This window comes from Haliotis cracherodii, unplaced genomic scaffold (assembly GCF_022045235.1).
Source record: "Haliotis cracherodii isolate W230 unplaced genomic scaffold, xgHalCrac1.p SCAF_10, whole genome shotgun sequence".
Taxonomy (NCBI): domain Eukaryota; kingdom Metazoa; phylum Mollusca; class Gastropoda; order Lepetellida; family Haliotidae; genus Haliotis; species Haliotis cracherodii.
In genome coordinates, this window is record NW_027266265.1 from 39,016,482 (window position 1) to 39,035,474 (window position 18,993).

General features: G+C 38.8%; 1 protein-coding gene across 1 annotated transcript in view; it reads left to right on the forward strand.

Moving 5' to 3' along the window:
• The window catches only part of LOC139454366 (kinesin-like protein KIFC3), an 80,472-nt gene that overhangs the window by 37,403 nt on the left and 24,076 nt on the right, over positions 1-18,993 (forward strand). Inside the window, exons 4-5 of the mRNA XM_071236017.1 lie at positions 4,727-4,827; positions 18,055-18,247. Coding sequence (XP_071092118.1) covers positions 4,727-4,827; positions 18,055-18,247 — 294 coding nt within the window. The remainder of the gene's footprint in view (positions 1-4,726; positions 4,828-18,054; positions 18,248-18,993) is intronic.

Below are 18,993 nucleotides of genomic sequence, written 5' to 3' on the forward strand. Positions count from 1 at the left end.
CTCAATTACAATACACATCATTTGCTGAGGACCACGCCTGGCCTTTGACTGAGGATGATATGCTTGTCAGGGGAGGCAACTAATGGGATCGGGTGGTCAGGCTCGCTGACTTGGTTGATGCATGTCATCATATCCCAATTGCGTAGTTCAGTGCTCATGATATCAATCACTGGATTGTCTGGTCCAGACTTGATTATTTACAGACTGCTGTCATATAGCTGGAATATTGCTGAGTGTGGCGTTAAACAACAAACAAAGGATGACTTTTTTCATCATAAGCAAATGTTGAGTAGTAAATATTCAGGCCACTATCATAAAGTTTCAGTATTGCTGATTGTGGCTTTAAACAACTAACAAACATTTATCTTTGTAGTTTAAACAAAATGTCCGAGGAAATGCATGCTGCTTTTTTAACTGTATTTGTAATGTATTTCCTCCCACATCAAGCTGGCACGCCGTGATATAACTGGAACACTGTTAAAAGCAGCGTTCAACCCAACTCACTCACTCACTCACTCACTCACTCACTCACTCACTCACTCACTCACTCTGTCACTCTGTCACTGTGGTCCGCCCAGGGACACAAACACTTAACATGGCACTCGGTATTCATATCTCATGGCTGAGTTGTCACATTGTGCAATGTGTAATATTTTGTCATGGTGTGACATGAATACAAACATATTCCATCCCACCTGTTGCATCTGTGACAATAACAACAAACACCTGCTTCGGTGTACTACCTGTATACCATATTTCCCCTAGCAAGATAGGTGGTAGGCTAGCCTAGTGGTTGAACCATTTCTGGTCCAGCCAAAGGCCAGGTTTGATTTCCCACTTGTGTACAATGTGTGACCCGTGAAGATCCGGGGTAGAATAGATCTTCAGCAACCCATGCTTGCCATAAACAGGATCGGGTGGTCAGGCTCACTTACTTGGTTGGTGCATGTCATCGTATCCCAATGGTGTGGATCGATGCTCATGATATCAATTACTGGATTGTCTGGCCCAGACATGATTATTTATAGACTGCCGTCTTATAGCTGGAGTGTGAAGCCCATTTCTGGTGTCCCCCGCCGTGATATTGCTGGAATATTGCTAAAAGCGGCGTAAAACCAAACTCACTCACTCACTCACTCACTCACTCACTCACTCACTCACTCACTCACTCATAGCTGGAATATTGCTGCGTTAAACATCAAACAAAGAAACAATGTGTGAAGTTTATTTCTTGTGTTCTCCATCAAGATATTGCTGGAATATTGGTAACAGTGACGTTTACTTGGAGACCAGGCTCATATTAGAGGCTGGCTTCCATTTAAGGCCCGGCCCTTAACTGTTCTTATTCATGCTGGGACACTGTGAAGCAGGAACAGTTTGTTGAGGTAAACTTTAAAATTTAACTGAAATGGGGAGAACCGTAACCCTAACAGACCCAGTCCTCAGTAGGAGGGCTGTTTCTCCTAGATCTGTCCCTTAATGCAGGGAATATGGTAAATGTATGAATACTGGGCTGCAGCAATTCAACAGTGGTTCAATGGGCCAAAGCCTGGGTCACTAAACCCACACAAACACACCTGACCCTCCCTTTCTGATTGATATGGGCCCCTGGGCCCACACTCCTGAAGCAAGGTCAGAGGTCGTGGGTGACTTGGTGATTATACTACTCAAAAAAAAGTTTAGAACCACCCGATTCTTTCATATCACTATAGTTACTCTGTCATGTCAAAAGACTTTTAGGACCATCCGATTCTTTCATATCACCATAGTTAATCTGTCATGGCAGATTCACTGTAGTGATATGAAAGAATCGAATGGACCTTAACTTCTTTTGAGTAGTATGCATATTCAAATATTCCTGAAGCTCTTGAGAGGATTGAGTTTTGTATCATTTTGGATTTTGTCACAAATTAATCAATTCTTGACTTATAAGAGAATTGAGATTTAATACCCTGCTTCAGCGAGGATGAGATTACCATTGCAAAATTTTAATGTCTTGCATTTCAAGCTATGCTAAATGTCCATGTTGGCCCAGTGGGGTGAAATTGGCCAGGCTTTGAATCCCAGATTAGGGATCGACCATTTGATATTCTTGGGGATCCTGGGATTTTGTCTGGAGATTAGATATTTTTTCGGCTACAATTTTTTTTTTCCAACAATCTGAAGCAGAATTATTTTTTCAAAGCATTTTCAGGCACAATTTAACACCCCACCCCCCACCCCCCGAATATCAATGATCAGTCCCTTACGATGCTTTTATCTTTTCTCTTAGAACTTTGTCTTCTCTCATGAAACTTTGTACTCTCTCTTGTTCTAATAATATTCTCCCCCCCCCCCCCCCCCCCTCCCTCTGAGCTAGTAGAGTAAAATATAATCCCATACAAATGCTGCTTTTTTTAAAAATCTTAACATTCCGTGTTAGAACCCAAACTTAGGTCAACATAATAGCACTTGTGGCTTGACATAAGATAAGAAGGTCGTATGTGTAAATACATAGAGAAATATAAGACCTAAAATAGCAGTATGACCCATTTCGCAGTTTATTGCAACAAGTGTCAGTAAGAAATGCGAAGTTGTTCTCATTAAACCTGAGTTTTTCTTTAGACGTTAAATGATTGTTCAATGCAAATTGTTAACTTGAAGAATCCCTCACATGGGTCTTCTGACATAAAATGAGTGATTTTGTTATTGTAACTAATTTCAAAACGATCATCAGAACTTAAAACTATCCTCAATATTAGTATTTCATTAGTGCCATGTGGGATAGTCGATGACCTTACCACATAATCTACGGATATGTCTTTTTTGTTGCCTTCACCATTAATTTAATTATCTCTTCACATACACGCACATGTATGGCCAGTCATTTCAGGCACTGTGATACACTGTAGAGAATTGCTTCTGCTAAGCGTACTAGAATCCTATAATCATGGATGCAGATGTTGCTAGGGTTGTCAGTACCCATCTTCCCGAGGCAAGCATGTCCACATGCCTATATCAAAGCCTTGTTTCCCGAGGCAAGCGTGTCCACAAGCCTATATCAAAGCCTTGTTTCCCGAGGCAAGCGTGTCCACATGCCTATATCAAAGCCTTGTTTCCTGAGGCAAGCGTGTCCACAAACCTATATCAAAGCCTTGTTTCCCGAGGAAAGCGTGTCCACATGCCTATATCAAAGCCTATTTTCTACCCTTGCCACACCAAGGCCACTTTTCTTGGCTCCATCCTGGCACCACCTCGCGTAGATTCACAAATTGTGCCCCTTGTAATGAAAATGCGATATCCAATCAGATTGCTGTTTTTATCTCATAAATGCTTCTAAAAAATGGCGACTACCATAGGCGACGATAATGAAAACATTTGCGATTTCATCAGTGACACAAAAATATATGCAATTGTTGTGGGGTTTAAAAGATGAAAAAGACATATTCCTATCAACAAAGACAGGCAGTGGTAAATCACCTTCATGCAAAGGTGAACCAGTCGGGGATGTTGATTTTGTGAAACATTCTCTGATTGGACTATCGATATATGCAGTAGTCCAATCATAGCACAGGAAAGTGGGCTTGATGTGGCAAGGGTAGAAACAAGACTTAGATAAAAAGGCTAATGGACGCTCTTGCCTCAGCATCATGCCCATGCTCTAGATTTCACCATAGTGGTAAAATTTCTTCCCACATCAAGCTGACATGCTGTCAAATAACTGAAATACTGTTGAAAGCAGCGTAAAACCAAAGTCACTCACTCACTCCTCCCACATGAAGCTGCCATGCCATGCCATAACTAAAATACTGTTCAAAGAGGCATTAAACCAAACTCACTCACCCTCCTCATATACTAGCTCCACCTCCGAGGTAAACTTGAGCTCTTGATCAAATCATATCTTTATGAGACACATTGTGACACCATGTTTGAAACCTATAGGTGTGAATATTCCATAGCGTGATCATATCATTCTCCACCTGTTCTTCCATTGTGTTGAACCATTGATTGCTGGTGATCCTAAGTCATACTTACTTGGGCAGGAGATGCAGCTGACAAATTAGAAATCTGGGACAATGAATGTATAGATGTCGAGTTATGCTGCATGTTTTATAGTCTCTCATATTGGATAAAACAATACCATAGACCATGGAGACCATAGACGCGTGAAGATCTAGGTTAAAATAGGTCTTCAGCAACCCATGCTTGCTGTAAGAGGCGACAATGCTTGCTGTAAGAGGCAACAATGCTTGTTGTAAGAGGCGACTATGCTTGTTGTAAGAGGCGACAATGCTTGTTGTAAGAAGAGATTAACTGGATTGGGTTCCAGACTTGATTATTTACAGACCGCAGTTATATAGCTGTAATATTTGTGTTGCCTTAAACAACAAAGAAACAAACAAATACTTTGGACGAACAAATTTCTTATTTTCCATGTTTGCTTTCTGTAATTCTGTGACCATGTACATATGGTAAGGGTTGTCAAGAGTGCTTAAATTGACCGTGCATGGTAGCCTCCCTTGTCCAAGTTAGGATGTGCTAGTTATGGGTTTGAGCCCCAGACTAATTATATTTTTGGTTTCACAGAATCATAACCGATGGATTTTACTCTTGGGGTAAAACTCAAGTATCAGCTTCATGTAGTCTTTCCTCCCGTGTAACTTGACGCAGTGTGACACAACTGAAACACTGTTCAAAGTGGAAGGAAACTCAATTCACTCACTCACTCACTGTCTTGTCTCTCCAGCCTCCGTGTCAAGTCCGTGTTCACTGGCCGAATACCACAGTCTGCAGAAGGAACTTGAAGAACGAAACAACCAGCGGGATGACCTTCTGCTACAGGTCAAGGTAGGTTACACAAAGGTCAAACATGATTATGGAATGTGGATCAAGGGGTCACAATGGATGGTGAGAGTATTTGGAATAATCAGATTTGTTGCTGCCACATGGCAGAATATCAACCACTGGATTGTCTGCTTCAGGTCCAGTTATTGTATGATATAGCTAAAATGGATAGAATTATCACTAAACTGCATGCATGTTATCAGAAATGGACCACTGTAACTTGATAATGCCCTCATATTGCTTGACGAAGGGCCATTATCACGCCCATTGTTAGGTGATGTCATAGGATAGGGATAGGTGACGTCACGTTCAATAGTGACGTCATCTGGTTTGTTCTATGACATTACCATATTTGTAAAAGAGGGTCAGTGACATTCGTATTGATTGCAGTAAATGTTTCACAACCGATATTGTTGTTTCTTTTTATTTGATAACCAATTCCATCCATTTTAGCTATAATAATGGTAAGGCTATTTTTCAGGGCATTATCATTTGCAGAAGCCCTCGGTCTTTTCAACTGCCCTCCTTCGCCGTGCAGTTAATGGGAGACCTTGGGCTTCTTCAAATGACAATGCCCTGAAAAATAGCATTACCCTTATAGTGTACTGAGATATTGGTAACAGGGCATTAAACACAATTTTCCCATGACATACTATATGTCCTTGTGTCTATTGAGGTGAACACTTCAACTGCCTTTGCATGCGTTTGTGATGGATGCCACTTGTCCAGGAAATGCTCACCTTTTCGCGAATACCTGGTATCATCACTAATTGATAGTGATTCATAAACACATGCTTAATATATAGTCTGAATCATGCAATGGACTCTGCTCTTAGAGATTTCATTTGCTAATGGAAATGGATTTTGTTGCTTTTATTTGATGACCTTTAAGTATAAATACTTGATTCTGGTTGTTTTTAAAATCACAATGACATGCCTCTAATTAACACCTTTGATTGCTGTATTACAGCAAAGGCTAATATTTGTCATTTTATACTTCTTTCTCAAGTATAGTTTGTAATTTGTAGTGGTCCAAACTAGGATGTTTACCCAAAACACTGTCAAGTCTGTTAAACTGCAGCATGGTATCTCAGTGGGCTAGCATTATAAATTGGTATCACCACACCACACACACCACACACCACACACACACACACACCATATGCATGCCAAACACGCACATGCACGCAGGCACGCACACACATGGACGCGACATTCAACCCCATTTCCCCTCACCTATAGGTAACATGGTTCCACATTGAAAGCATTGTACGTCTATACATGTTAACTGTTGACTATGTCATTGTATATTGCCTGATAACGATGCAATATCATACTTTCCCTTTTGAGGAATAATGGAAATGTGAAGCTTACTGAAAATTATCAAATCATTCACCTATGCACTGATAACTTTCGGCCAATATGTATCAATATGATTTTTAGGAACCATTTTAATAAACATCCTCAACCTGCTCAATGGTGTTATAAAGCAAAAAAATTTGAATACAAATAATATACAAACAGTGGACAAGTATAGTATCACAAACATAAAAAATATTGGTCACAAGTATATATCCCAGTAAATATAATCATACAGCTGAAATATTGTTGAGTGCAGTATTAAATAACAAACAAAGTAGAAATATTGTTAACTTAAATTATCCAACGTTTTTTCTTCATAATCTATCATCTTGTTTCCGATATCTATGTTTATATGATCGCCTAGGTGCCCTAGTTGATAGGGTGTCTCAGCAGAATGGACAGTAGGTGGTTCAGTCCCTCATTCCAACAGACGGTAAACGGTGATTGTTGTTACCCTGCCTGGTGTTTAGCATTAAAGGCATAACACAAGGACTGGTGAGCTCGGAGTCAGTATAACCTGCGGCATGGTATTGTAGTGGGCTTGCACTATAAATCAGGCACAAATCTTAATGAGTAAAAACAGCCACACACAAATATATGCATATGTGCAATACTCTTGAATGCAATGTTAAGCCCCATTTCATCACACCTGGTGTCATACTGCCTCTGTATCGCCATGATGGCAATTCAGCTCCAACTGGCGAAGCTCATCCAAACTGACAAATTGATGGTGATTTGCCCTTGACCTTATTTTCATGGCAATGTTGAGAGGGAACGACTTCAGACCCATACAAGGATCCCGAGTGGGTTGATGAATCTCCCTTTTTGAAGCATGTTAGTCATGGGGACGTTTAAAAAACATATAACTAAATCATATAGTGACATGTTCTGAACTTAAATAATAATGACCTGACAACAGTTTGGGTAACAAAATGTAAATTGTTTTCCGAATAGTTTCCCTTCATTTTATATTTCAAGTGTACACCCACTCCCACCTAAGCTTTGTCCAAAATGCTGTGCACATGCATGCACACACCCATCCACCCACCCACATACCTATTTCCAAAATGCTGTGCATATGCGGGCGAATGAACACACACACACACACACACACACACACACACACACACACACACACACACACACACCACACCACACCACACCACACCACACCACACCACACCACACCACACCACACCACACCACACCACACCACACACACACACACACACACACACACACACACACACACACACATATATTTCCAAAATGCTGTGCGCATGCATGCACGCACACCCACATACCTATTTCCAAAACCAAAACGCTGTATCCCCACTTGAAACATGTAGATCTCTCTGAAGTGCCACCTACGTGAAATCAATGATAAACTTTGATCTTCTTTTTCTCAAACTCTGTGGGGGTGGAGTACTTGTGTTTGAAGATTATATATCTTCAAAATCTATACCATGTACCAGCCATTCTGGTATCACAGCTATTTGAAATGACTCATTTGTTTGCTGCTTTTTTATATATATTTTTTCTTACAACAAACATGAAATAGCCAATATGAATTTTCTCCGGTTGATAATGTCAAGTACACTACTGCCTAGAAGTTCATTCCCCTTACACGCATGGGCAACGCGTTACGCAACCAGTGTGCATCGGGTTGGTCACGCGTGTGATACCCGTGTGCAACGCGTTGCACACGGGTGTGCACCCCGTCCGCCACTCGTGTGCAACGCGTGACACACTCATTAGAGGGGGAACAAACTTTTGACCAAAGGAGGACCCGTCTTAAGCTGAACCTGGAGGTGGTAACAAGGGGAGAAAATTTTGTTATCCTGACGAAAAATGATAATGCACATGTATTTCCTAATGTCTCCTTTCTTTATGTGATTTTGTGGGAATAACATGAATACTGTTGTGATCAAATAGATGTGTTTTGTTTTATACGACCATTGCTTCTAAATCCGATGGTGTTAAGAGAATACATGGTCCTGGAACATGTTATTGCAATTGAAATGCTTTTATTGTGATTTGACATTAACCGTCTGTAGTACGACTTTCAGTGATAATATGTATGAGGTTTGGCGGCGCATTGTTTTTATTGGACCCTAATTACTTTATGATGACTTGGACTCTTTATCACAGCTCCATAGCCGTGAGGCTGAAAAAGAGCAGCATGTAATTAATGAGGGTGGGTTATATCATTGAGGATACACTTGAGGGAGAGAATACTAATTGCCGTACTACAGGAAGAGACCTGTAGACGTAAGCGCGGGGTTGTGTTTTAGCTGGCCGTTCGATAATGGCCGCCAGGAGAAGTGAGCTTTGACTGCGTCATCTAAAATAAATAATAAGATACAGCAGTGTTATTTTCACGGTCTGTTGAATAAACTCCCAGTGCAACGGTCAATGTATCTTCTACTTGATCCTTGATACATCATTTTGGCATTCACAATATATAGTATTTCAACGTACAAAAGAGCACTGATCTAAAGCAATTCCGCGGGAGTAGTTGTTACCTGTGCATTACTGTATTTTCTCAGTGAGTACCCGGATGATATAGCAGAAATCTAGACTTGTTCGCGACCTGTGCTCGCCATTCGTAAGCGCATTTTTATTGAAAGTAGAAGGACATATGGTCACACTGATCAACAAAAATGAAATACAGTTTTTGAAATGTAGGTATATTTGTGGGGAGCATCGGTAATGGTGATGCAGTTTTGATAAGTCACTTGCTTGGTAATTGTGCGATCTTCGTGTACACTATTTTGACTTGCAACACAAAGTAAATATTTCATCTGAACATTGCTTATTTTACCGTGAGTATATGTTTACATTCAAAATGTAAACAGATTTCACTAAGGAAATGTATTAAACGCCTAAATATTCAGTTTATTTTACAAATTAACTGAAAAATATGTCCATCTTTATTAATATGATAACGAATTCCAAATATTTGTTTATGTTTAATATCATCACCAAGTACAGTTCTGTATTGTTTGGCTTCTTTTCTTAGCATAATTAATATATTGTGATGTGTTTAAGCTCTTTTGGTCGTCTTTATCATTTTTAGTCAGTCGGTTAAATAAATGAATGGATTATTCAGTCAATTTGTAAAATGACTGAAATATTTAGATATTTAATAAATTGCCTGAGTGAATCATATTTTACACATTGACTGTAACATATACACGCTTACAAAAGAAAATACTTGTGAAAACAACGTCTATCGCGCATCGAAAAACTTCCCAACCAAACGGAAAGGAACAAGAATGATTCTGTTCAAAGCTGCAGCGAATGAATGAAAACAAAATGCAAATATCATTATTACAACCTACCAAAGTTATAATGTATCCGGGAATATCAACATAAAGGAACAATATCCATTGCGTCTGCAGCTGTACAAAAATACTTATTCGATGTCAAATGTCTATGTGAGAATCAAATACTTTAATAATAATTATTTGGAAACAATATTTGGAATATATATGAAATATATTAAAATATTTAAATATATCGTTTTTAAACGTTATTTAAATGTATCGAATATTATAACCCGTGTCTGTTTCTTAACTGATCGCTTAGTTTGTTTCAATTGTTTCACATAGGTGCCAAGTTAGCTGAGAAAGCCCACGTGACAACTATTTTTATAATGTCCACGGTTCTTGAAAACATACATTGAGTTAGATAACAATGAACAACCAGTCAGTGTATTATCGGTTACCCTTTGAACAAAGTATGTTGTTTTTACATCTGTACTTCACGCCATGATATGAGTGTATTCCCTAGGTTTAGTAACCCTACCTTCACATGTAAACTCTTACTTTTGACATATCCACTGTGCAAGATAACAGTAATTAATCAATCAACGTATTTCCTGTTGATCTTTTGATGTCTGGGAATGATCAGTTGATTTACAAAAAAAGTAAATCAACTGATCATACATCTCTTGCTGGGCTGCCACGTGCATAATTCACATTCCACCTCACTTCAAACCTGGATTTAGATTAAATAATTACCCCAGGTACAAGAAAGACCAAATTTGAACCTTTATCCGGTAATCTGAGTGGTGCCACAACTGAGTATACATAATATAAATTCATTAACTGAGCAGCATGTGAATTACGACAAATACAGAAGTGTAGGGTTATACCAGAAAATGTGGATGACAACAAGGGAGTAGTAATTGTAACATCCACGCAATCCGAAATCCGCAAATGCTTTCACTCAGGGATACTTTTTTTATCAAACTGTAACAATCAGGGGTATTTCCAAATAACGACATCCGATGAGCTTTCGCCGTTATTTGTCTGTTTGTTTAGGCTGAAGAAATTAATTACCATGCGCCCTTTGTTGAAATCTTCATAGATCACGGGTAACCAATCAGTTTTCAAAAATGCGTAAGTTTATTTAGCTGTCCTTGCAGACTGGTAGCCCAGTCTCTTGTCACGCTCGGTTGCGTTAACGAGCAAATTGACTCACGGCAGCTAGTAAGCCCAAGCGGAAATCCAAAGGTCGTATTACCTGAAGAATCAACCTTCATTTGCGAAATATCTACTGCTCTTAAAATCAATATTTCTCCCAATACTAAAATTCAGAACTTTCTAACCAAGGATTACCAGTTGAAACTGGTCGATGGCTGAACATTCCCAGGGAAGACAGCCAGTGTCCACTCTGTGATTCTATCGCTGTGGGAAATGAATTGCATTATTCATTCCGATGTGAAGCTTTACACCAACGGCGATATGAACTCTTAAATAAGCAATATCTTAAGTTTCCAAACATTTAAGAAAATTATGACCACTAACAGTGTAAGAAATCTAAAAGGCCTATCTAAATTCCTTAACAATGTGTACAATACAATTGGTAAATTGTATTAGTATCCACGTTTCCTATTTTTATTATTTTTGTTAAATTGTACATAATAAAAATTGTAGATAATTGTATGTCATGTTATTCTAAGAATAAATGAGTTTGAGTTTGAGTTCGACACCCGAGAAGCCAGAGATTAGTGCTCCTTTTTGAATAGTTTACAATCATGTGTTTTAGGGTTAGCTGTGTTGGCTTAAACGTATTTTTATTTCAAAAGAAATCTGGATCGGTAAACAAGCAAAACTTGCTTATGTAATACCTCTCCAGGTAACAACTTAACAACAGCTGGATATATATATATATATATAAGAGAGTGATGAACATAAACATACAAAATGCACAAATGAAATACACGAAGCCAGTACACTGAAGCAAGTGGTGTCTGTGAAATAAGGTAATGCAGTTTTCCTTTACTGCATGCATAAAATTAAGCTACTCAAACCTTTTGCTTTTGACAATGATGTCATGAACTGATTTAAGAAGAGTCATGTTTGTAGAACTGCTTAACTACTGCCATGTAATATCATGTTTAGACCATACTCATGTGTGTAGAAATACACAGTGTTTCTGATATTATCGTATTTTTTAACAGTTATAGAAAAAGTGAATTGCATCTTCAAGGTGATATCCACAAGTGCAGTCTGGTATGTCTGATACATGTCGTCTAAACTTATCAGCGTTTAAGTCACTGCAGCCGAGCCTAAGGCGACAGTGGACAATTTGGCATGATCTATGAAAATATTTGAAGTCAAAATTATTAATAATTGCATCAGAACGATTAATTAAGGATTTGATTTCTTTTAATGAGCGAGCATTAGTTACTTCATCGGATAGAGGGTTCCGCAGGTTGATCATATCCAGAAGAAATGATAATAAGCATAGGTCTGTGTTCTACATTTGATTGTTTGTATGTTGAATCTTTTTCTAAGGTTATATTTGCTGTTATCAGAGAATTGAATATACACTTTTCAAATATTTTGGCTAAGCAACTTGTGAGTGCTACAGGTCTATGATTTGGGCATTCGTGTTCATCGCTGACGCTGACACCGCATCAGCCCGGCAGTGGACTTGACACAGTTATTTGCGCACTGATTATATAACTCCTACAGACAGGTGGGGTGGTTTTCAAAGCGAAACGGACGACCCCGTCTGTTATGTAATAAATGCTGTGCGGCGCCTTTGATCTTGCCTCCAACCATACACCTTATAGTAGTAAACGACGATCAGGATGGCCTGGAAATAAACACAATTCTGTCTGCCCAGTGTATCCACAATTAACTAGAATGCTTCATATCTACAAATATATATATATAGAAAATTGCATCAGTGTGGTTTATCATGTACAATGCTTTCTTACGCTTGGTGAGGCAGACTGAAATTGAACATTAGGATAACGTCAGCAGGGATAAAAGAGGTCATACCAAAGAACTTTATTTACTAGTGGAAAAATCAGACATTCCGATCAACCACTACAAGCCCCGGCCGGATCTCAAGGTTGACCAGATCAACACCCCAAAGGAATATCTCTACGCCAAACAAGGAGTCCCTTTCGTCATGGTGCACAAGAAGGGGGGACAGGACATCGAGTAAGACATCACAAACTACACAGACTTGTACCACTTCTTCCAGAGTAGTGGCGTACCGACCTCAAACCACTTCGTCGCCAATACCTCCGCCCTCCTTGCCAAGAGTCTCTACCAGAATCCCGACCCCCAGGATGAGAAGCTGACCAAGAGACTACTACAAGGACTAAACTTAATTTTTATAATTTTTTTATATTTTTTTTTTTGGGGGGGGGGGGATGTTTGCACTTCTTTATTTAATCATTACGCTTTTTTACCCTAATAGTGTAAGTGCTTCCCCGTGTGCGAGATAGGCTAAAGTCGGAAAGCGCACGTTAAATCTCCGAGGTACCTATCTACCAGAACTTTAAATGCTGTTCTGGTCATACATGAAAATATGTAAGTTACGTACATGGGGAGGCTAGATTATTTACAGCTTACAGCAATATAGTGCAAATATTATGGTCAATAAAAGAAAACGTTGATAGATCTATAACACACTTTTTGTACTTTTAAGCAAACTGTGGACTTTTAAGACATTTTCGCTTATTGTAATAACATCTAGCTAACCAATCATGTCTATCTATGAAATCTACAAGCATAGTTGCTGTCAAACCTAAAAAACATATACAGGGAGGTAAGTTTTGACTTGCCAAGCACCTTAAGGTGAGTTTACTTTTAAACTGTCAAAAGCTATTGTCCCTTCAATACTAGTATAAGTCTGGAAGATGTCTCTCGGACTGTTATGAGTTATGATGTATTTTATGATATAACTGGGGAATGTTAAAATTAGTTACTGTCATTTAATCCAACGTTCTAACTGTCAACTGTCTAAACAGGATCATAGGTTTGGTTACATATCTCCTCCCTGTCTCTATGTCTTAAGTTGGTAATCGGTAACTGCGGTCCAAATGTATCAACTTATTCATCTATTGTTGCAAACTTGACTGATTTAAACATATCTTATTGATCATGAACTACTCAGTCAGTCAAGCACCTGTATCAGAAATGTAAAACCAGCCATGTTTCATGTAGTCCCAATATCACTGAAAAATGCCGATGTAACGTGACATATAAATTTACTCACAGACAATATATTTTTCGTGAGAGTGAAGCACAATTTTATTAAAGTTTTATTAACAATTTCATAAGCTATAATAATATTAATATTAAAATTCATCATCACTTGCCAAGTTTATGAAAATGTCCCCATTTGGGAGATGTCACATATAAACAAGGATTCGAACTAAATTTGATCGTCTTTGACACTGAGGTTTATCCCCACTTTGCCAGCAAACTGCAGAAAATTAACAGTGAGTGAGTGAGCATCGTTTCGCTGTTTATACAAGAAAAGATGTCATGCCAAAAACGCTCACAGTAGTTAGTGAGTAAACTCACGACCTGTCATGACCTGGTTGAGTGACTTCCTCCAATCAACATGAAAGGATTACCCACAGAGAAAGAAAGGATTAAAGTCACCCATAAATCTTCTCCTAACGTAGTACTCCAACTTCTAAATGCCTCTCAAAGAAGGATTAAAATCCTAAAGATATCCTATCTACGTGGTATAGGTACTCACAACCTCTAATAATAAACTGTTACGTTTGGTATCCCCAGCAATACTCACCATGGTCATTGGGCAAATGTAAAAATCACAAACCCTAACGAGATTCTGTCAACATGGTCACACCCGGTGATTGTGAAGATCTCAAATTCTATCAACTGTCAGACAGCATGGCTGTTCATATTCATTTACAACATCCTCTTATAATTAGTATAAAAGTGTCCCACACAAAACCTTTCTTTTATTTATTCTTTCAAAATACAACACAGAAAGTGGGGTGTGGGGAAATGGGACATATTCCTACGTGAAATAATGAGACATTAGTAGTGGTGACGGCTATATCATAATTGTACTGTCTAAAGCATAAATTTGGCGAACGAAAAACGTTATATTTGCAATCAAATGGAATGACTCGTGTGGGCAAATGAATATGTTCGCAATCCACAAACAATCATTTTATTAATGGTGAACATTTACCAACCCGCGACAATCGTGTCAACACAGGGGTTCCCCTAGCAATAAACTCGCATCTAAATTCACTACTGTTCTACTGTCGGCTAGCCACAATGGCTAGACTGGACCCTAGTGGAATGGTTCATGCCATAAAAGTCTAGCAACCGAACATTAATTAAGATGGGCCGACCTTGTATTTACGGTCTGGTGAGCACAGCTCAATGGCCGCTCATTAACTCAAATTTCACATCTCACTGTTTTGTTTTATCTCACTATTCATTTGATAAATTTGTCAACTTCAACTGGAACCCGGTCCCGTGTTACACGCGTGGCACACGCGTGTGCAACGGGTTGCACACGCGACACACACCCGTTGCACACCCGTGTCCAACGGGTGCTCACCCCGTGTGCAACCCGTTGAGCACCCGTGTCACATGCGTGTTACACGCGTTCTCAACGCGTGTTAGGGGAATGAACTTTTAGGCAGTAGTGTATAAGGTTATACAACCTCTGTGGAATGTTTGTCAGAACTTATCCTTGAACCTTGTTTTTCGGTAAGTGAAGCTAAATTAATGGGGGACCTAAACACTCAATAGTGGCTTTAATCCACTAATAGGTTTTAATTGCTCACTCACTCACTCGCTCACTCACCCACTCACCCACCCACTCACTCACTCACTCACCCACCCACTCACTCACTCACTCACTCATTCACTCACATCTCTGTTCAGGCACTAAAATTACAATACGTTGCAACAAGCAGTACAAAATGACTTCGCAATCCTGCTTCAACCTTACGGGTATGTACAGACATTTAATAACTGTGTAGACATTTCATTTTCTTAGAAACCGCCTCTGTGGTCTAGTGGTAGAGTGTCTGCCCAGAGAGCGAAGATCGGGGGTTTGATCCCCGCCCTTGTGATACCAAAAGATGTTAAAAGATGGTACTTGTTGTTACTCTGTCTGGCGCTTGGCATTAAAGGGCTGAAACAAGGATTGGTCGGCTTGGAGTCAGTATACTGTGTCTGAGTGGGGTATTCATGTTAAACTGCATGTATCTCAGTGGACTAGCACTATAAAATCAGCATTAGTCCAGACTACTACAAGCACGCACGCACGCACGCACGCACGCACGCACGCACGCACGCACGCACACACACACACACACACACACACACACACACATGCTTGCACATCATGACATAAGAGCAACAATCTTGAATGCGACATTAAACCCCATTTTCAGGTGCTGAGAATTTTGATACCTGAATCTTTCTTGATATTAGTCTCTGTACAAATCCTGAAACAAAAATATCCAAAATCTGAAGTATAAGCATGTCAACAACACAAGATTTCTTCAGTGTCTAGTAGTGAGTGACATTTTAATAAAAAATTATCAGTAAAAATATTTTCATTTCAGAGAATTAACGTCAGTCTATCTTGATAAATAACACAAAACATTCAATGGCCATCAAATGAGTTATCTAGATTGACCTACGGATACTTTGAAAGAAAACTATTTTGAAGCAGATCTTGTTCTACCCGAGTTCTCCACAGCACCCTCCTTTTGTATTCCTGACATCTGCCCTAAAACAGTCACACATGATCACACATGTTTACTTCCAACATCACACAAAAACACAGCACACTTCACTTAGCCCTGTATTCTTCCACCCACAATGTATTGTATTGACAGACTACGAGGAGGGTATTTACTGAAAGAGGATGGACTTTGAAGCTTGGTGTATCTCTGGTCTCTTTGTCCTTCCCTACGACCCCTCATTCACTTCACTGCCCCTGTCCTCTATACTTAATTCTGGCAGCTGCTCATGTTTGTGGCAAACTGTATCAATATTTGACATATCTAAGATGATATATACACATATATCTCCTCCATACTAACTGGTAGCTGCTTATATCATTATGTTGACAAGTATGTGGCAAACTGTATCAATATTTAACAGACCTTGGATGATATAGACATATATCCCCTGTAATATAACTGGTAGCTGCTTATGTGTTGACAAGTATGTGGCAAACTGTATCAATATTTAACAGACCTTGGATGATATACTCATATATCTCCTCCATACTAACTGGTAGCTGCTTATGTGTTGACAAGTATGTGTCAAACTATCAATATTTAACAGACCTTGGATGATATACACATATATCTCCTCCATACTAACTGGTAGCTGCTTATGTGTTGACAAGTATGTGTCAAACTATCAATATTTAACAGACCTTGGATGATATACTCATATATCTCCTCCATACTAACTGGTAGCTGCTTATGTGTTGACAAGTATGTGGCCAACTGTATCAATATTTACACATACAGTAAACTACAGTTATAATGAACTTAAAGGGACCACTAATTTTAGTTCGTTATAACCATAGTTCGTTAAAAGTACGTATACAGCATAATTACAGCAAATAGCCGGGACAAAAAAGTAAGTTTGTTATATCCGTCAGTTCGTTATAAGCGTGTTCGTTATAAACGTAGTTTACTGTACACATATATCCCCTCTGGAGCTCACATTTAACCCATTTTGTTTTAGGAATATAAAACATAATCAAGTTGTTATTTTACCTGTTGAATCTTTTTATAAATAAGCATAACTAATATTCCAAAATGGCATAATCTTGGGAGTGTTGTATTAGGAAATAACTATATTCTTTATATTTATGGAATATCTGTGATTTATGAGATGCTTTTGGGGTACAAATATGGCAAGGAAAAATGGCTTTAGACTTGTTAAGAATATTTGTAATTTTAGTTTTGTTTATTCATAACATATTTAAGTAAATGTTGGATGGATTCATGATTATAAACCCAGGCATGTAAAGGTGCTTTGGAATTCCTAAGAACATTGTGAGTGAGTATGGTTTTATGCCACTTTTATTACTCCGTAAAAGTGTATGGTGAATACAAGGGAGATAATTCATAACTCTTCTCATGACACTATTAATCCAGTGTTTGAATTTGAATCTAAGTTTCGTTTTGGTGGAATAAAGTTGAAACAGTCCAAAATTATAACTTTTCTGTTCAAATGTATTCACGGGCAAACAAATTAAAAACTTTCTTCCTTGCCAGATTTAATAGAGGGTATAGGAAACATATATCAGAGATAGGAAATATTACATCTCACCAAATGAGGAGCGGTCGGGTAGTCTAGTGGTTAAAGCGTTCGCTCATCATGCCGGAGACCCGGCTTCGAATCCCAACATGGGTACAATGTGTGAAGCCATATTGCTGGAATATTGCTAAAAGCGGCGTAAAACCAAACTCACTCACTCACTCACTCTCACCAAATGTTTGTCTGTATAAATGTACTTAACGCCATAACCATGAATGTTGATGCATTCTTTTATTATTATTTGTTTTGATGAAATGTTACTCTGTTGCAGACATTAACAGACAAGAACAAGCACTATCGGTCAACATTAACTAAAGAAGAAAACAGCAAGAAACAACAACTGGGAATTCTACGAAAAACTCACCAGACCCAGCTAGAAGAAAAAGACGACCTAATTCAGACCCTCAAAGAACTATTAGAGGAACACGAGAGTAGGATAGAACAGCTAGGGAGAGATGTACAGGGTGAGTCTTATTATTACATATTGCACCATCAATACTACCCGGGTTTTTATTATTAAAATACTTACTTGGAATATCTTGAGGCGGAAAGGAAATTAGGCAGCGTGCTTGGTGATGGGTATTAAGGCAAAACTGGGCCAGGGAAATAGAGCTGAAATGGGCAGCTTAGTTTGTGCGGAAACGGAATGAGGAAAATATTATTAAAATATAGATTCCACTTGCTCACACATCATTTTTTTATTTTCGTTTCACGTGACCGCTGCCCCTAGTGAAATGCACCTGGAAAAGAAATAAGCTAAACATAAAAATATTTATTTTTATTTTGTCTCCCGCTAGTAATATTGACCCTCTTATACAATATATTATGTTGTGTATAAATTCCATGTCTACATCACTCTCGGTGATTCAAGAAGTCAGCTGCAGGTTAAACTCCACAGCAGAAAGACTTTCATATAAATAAAAAAATGATAGACATAGCTATTTATTTTTATTATCATTTCGACCAACCTTGTGTGGAAAAGCAGGCATAAATCTGTGAAATATTAAATTTAAAAAGTGTGGCCTAATGTGACCAATAGTGATTTCATGATGGGCCCCCAACCACCTGTGCTGGTCCTAAGAGGCGACTTAATGGATCTGGTGTTGTCGGTCTGGCTGACTTGGTTGCTGGCATACCAACATGCCCCAACGCCGTGTCTTGTTCCTCATAATATCAATCACTGGATTGTCTTGTCCGGACTGGATTATTT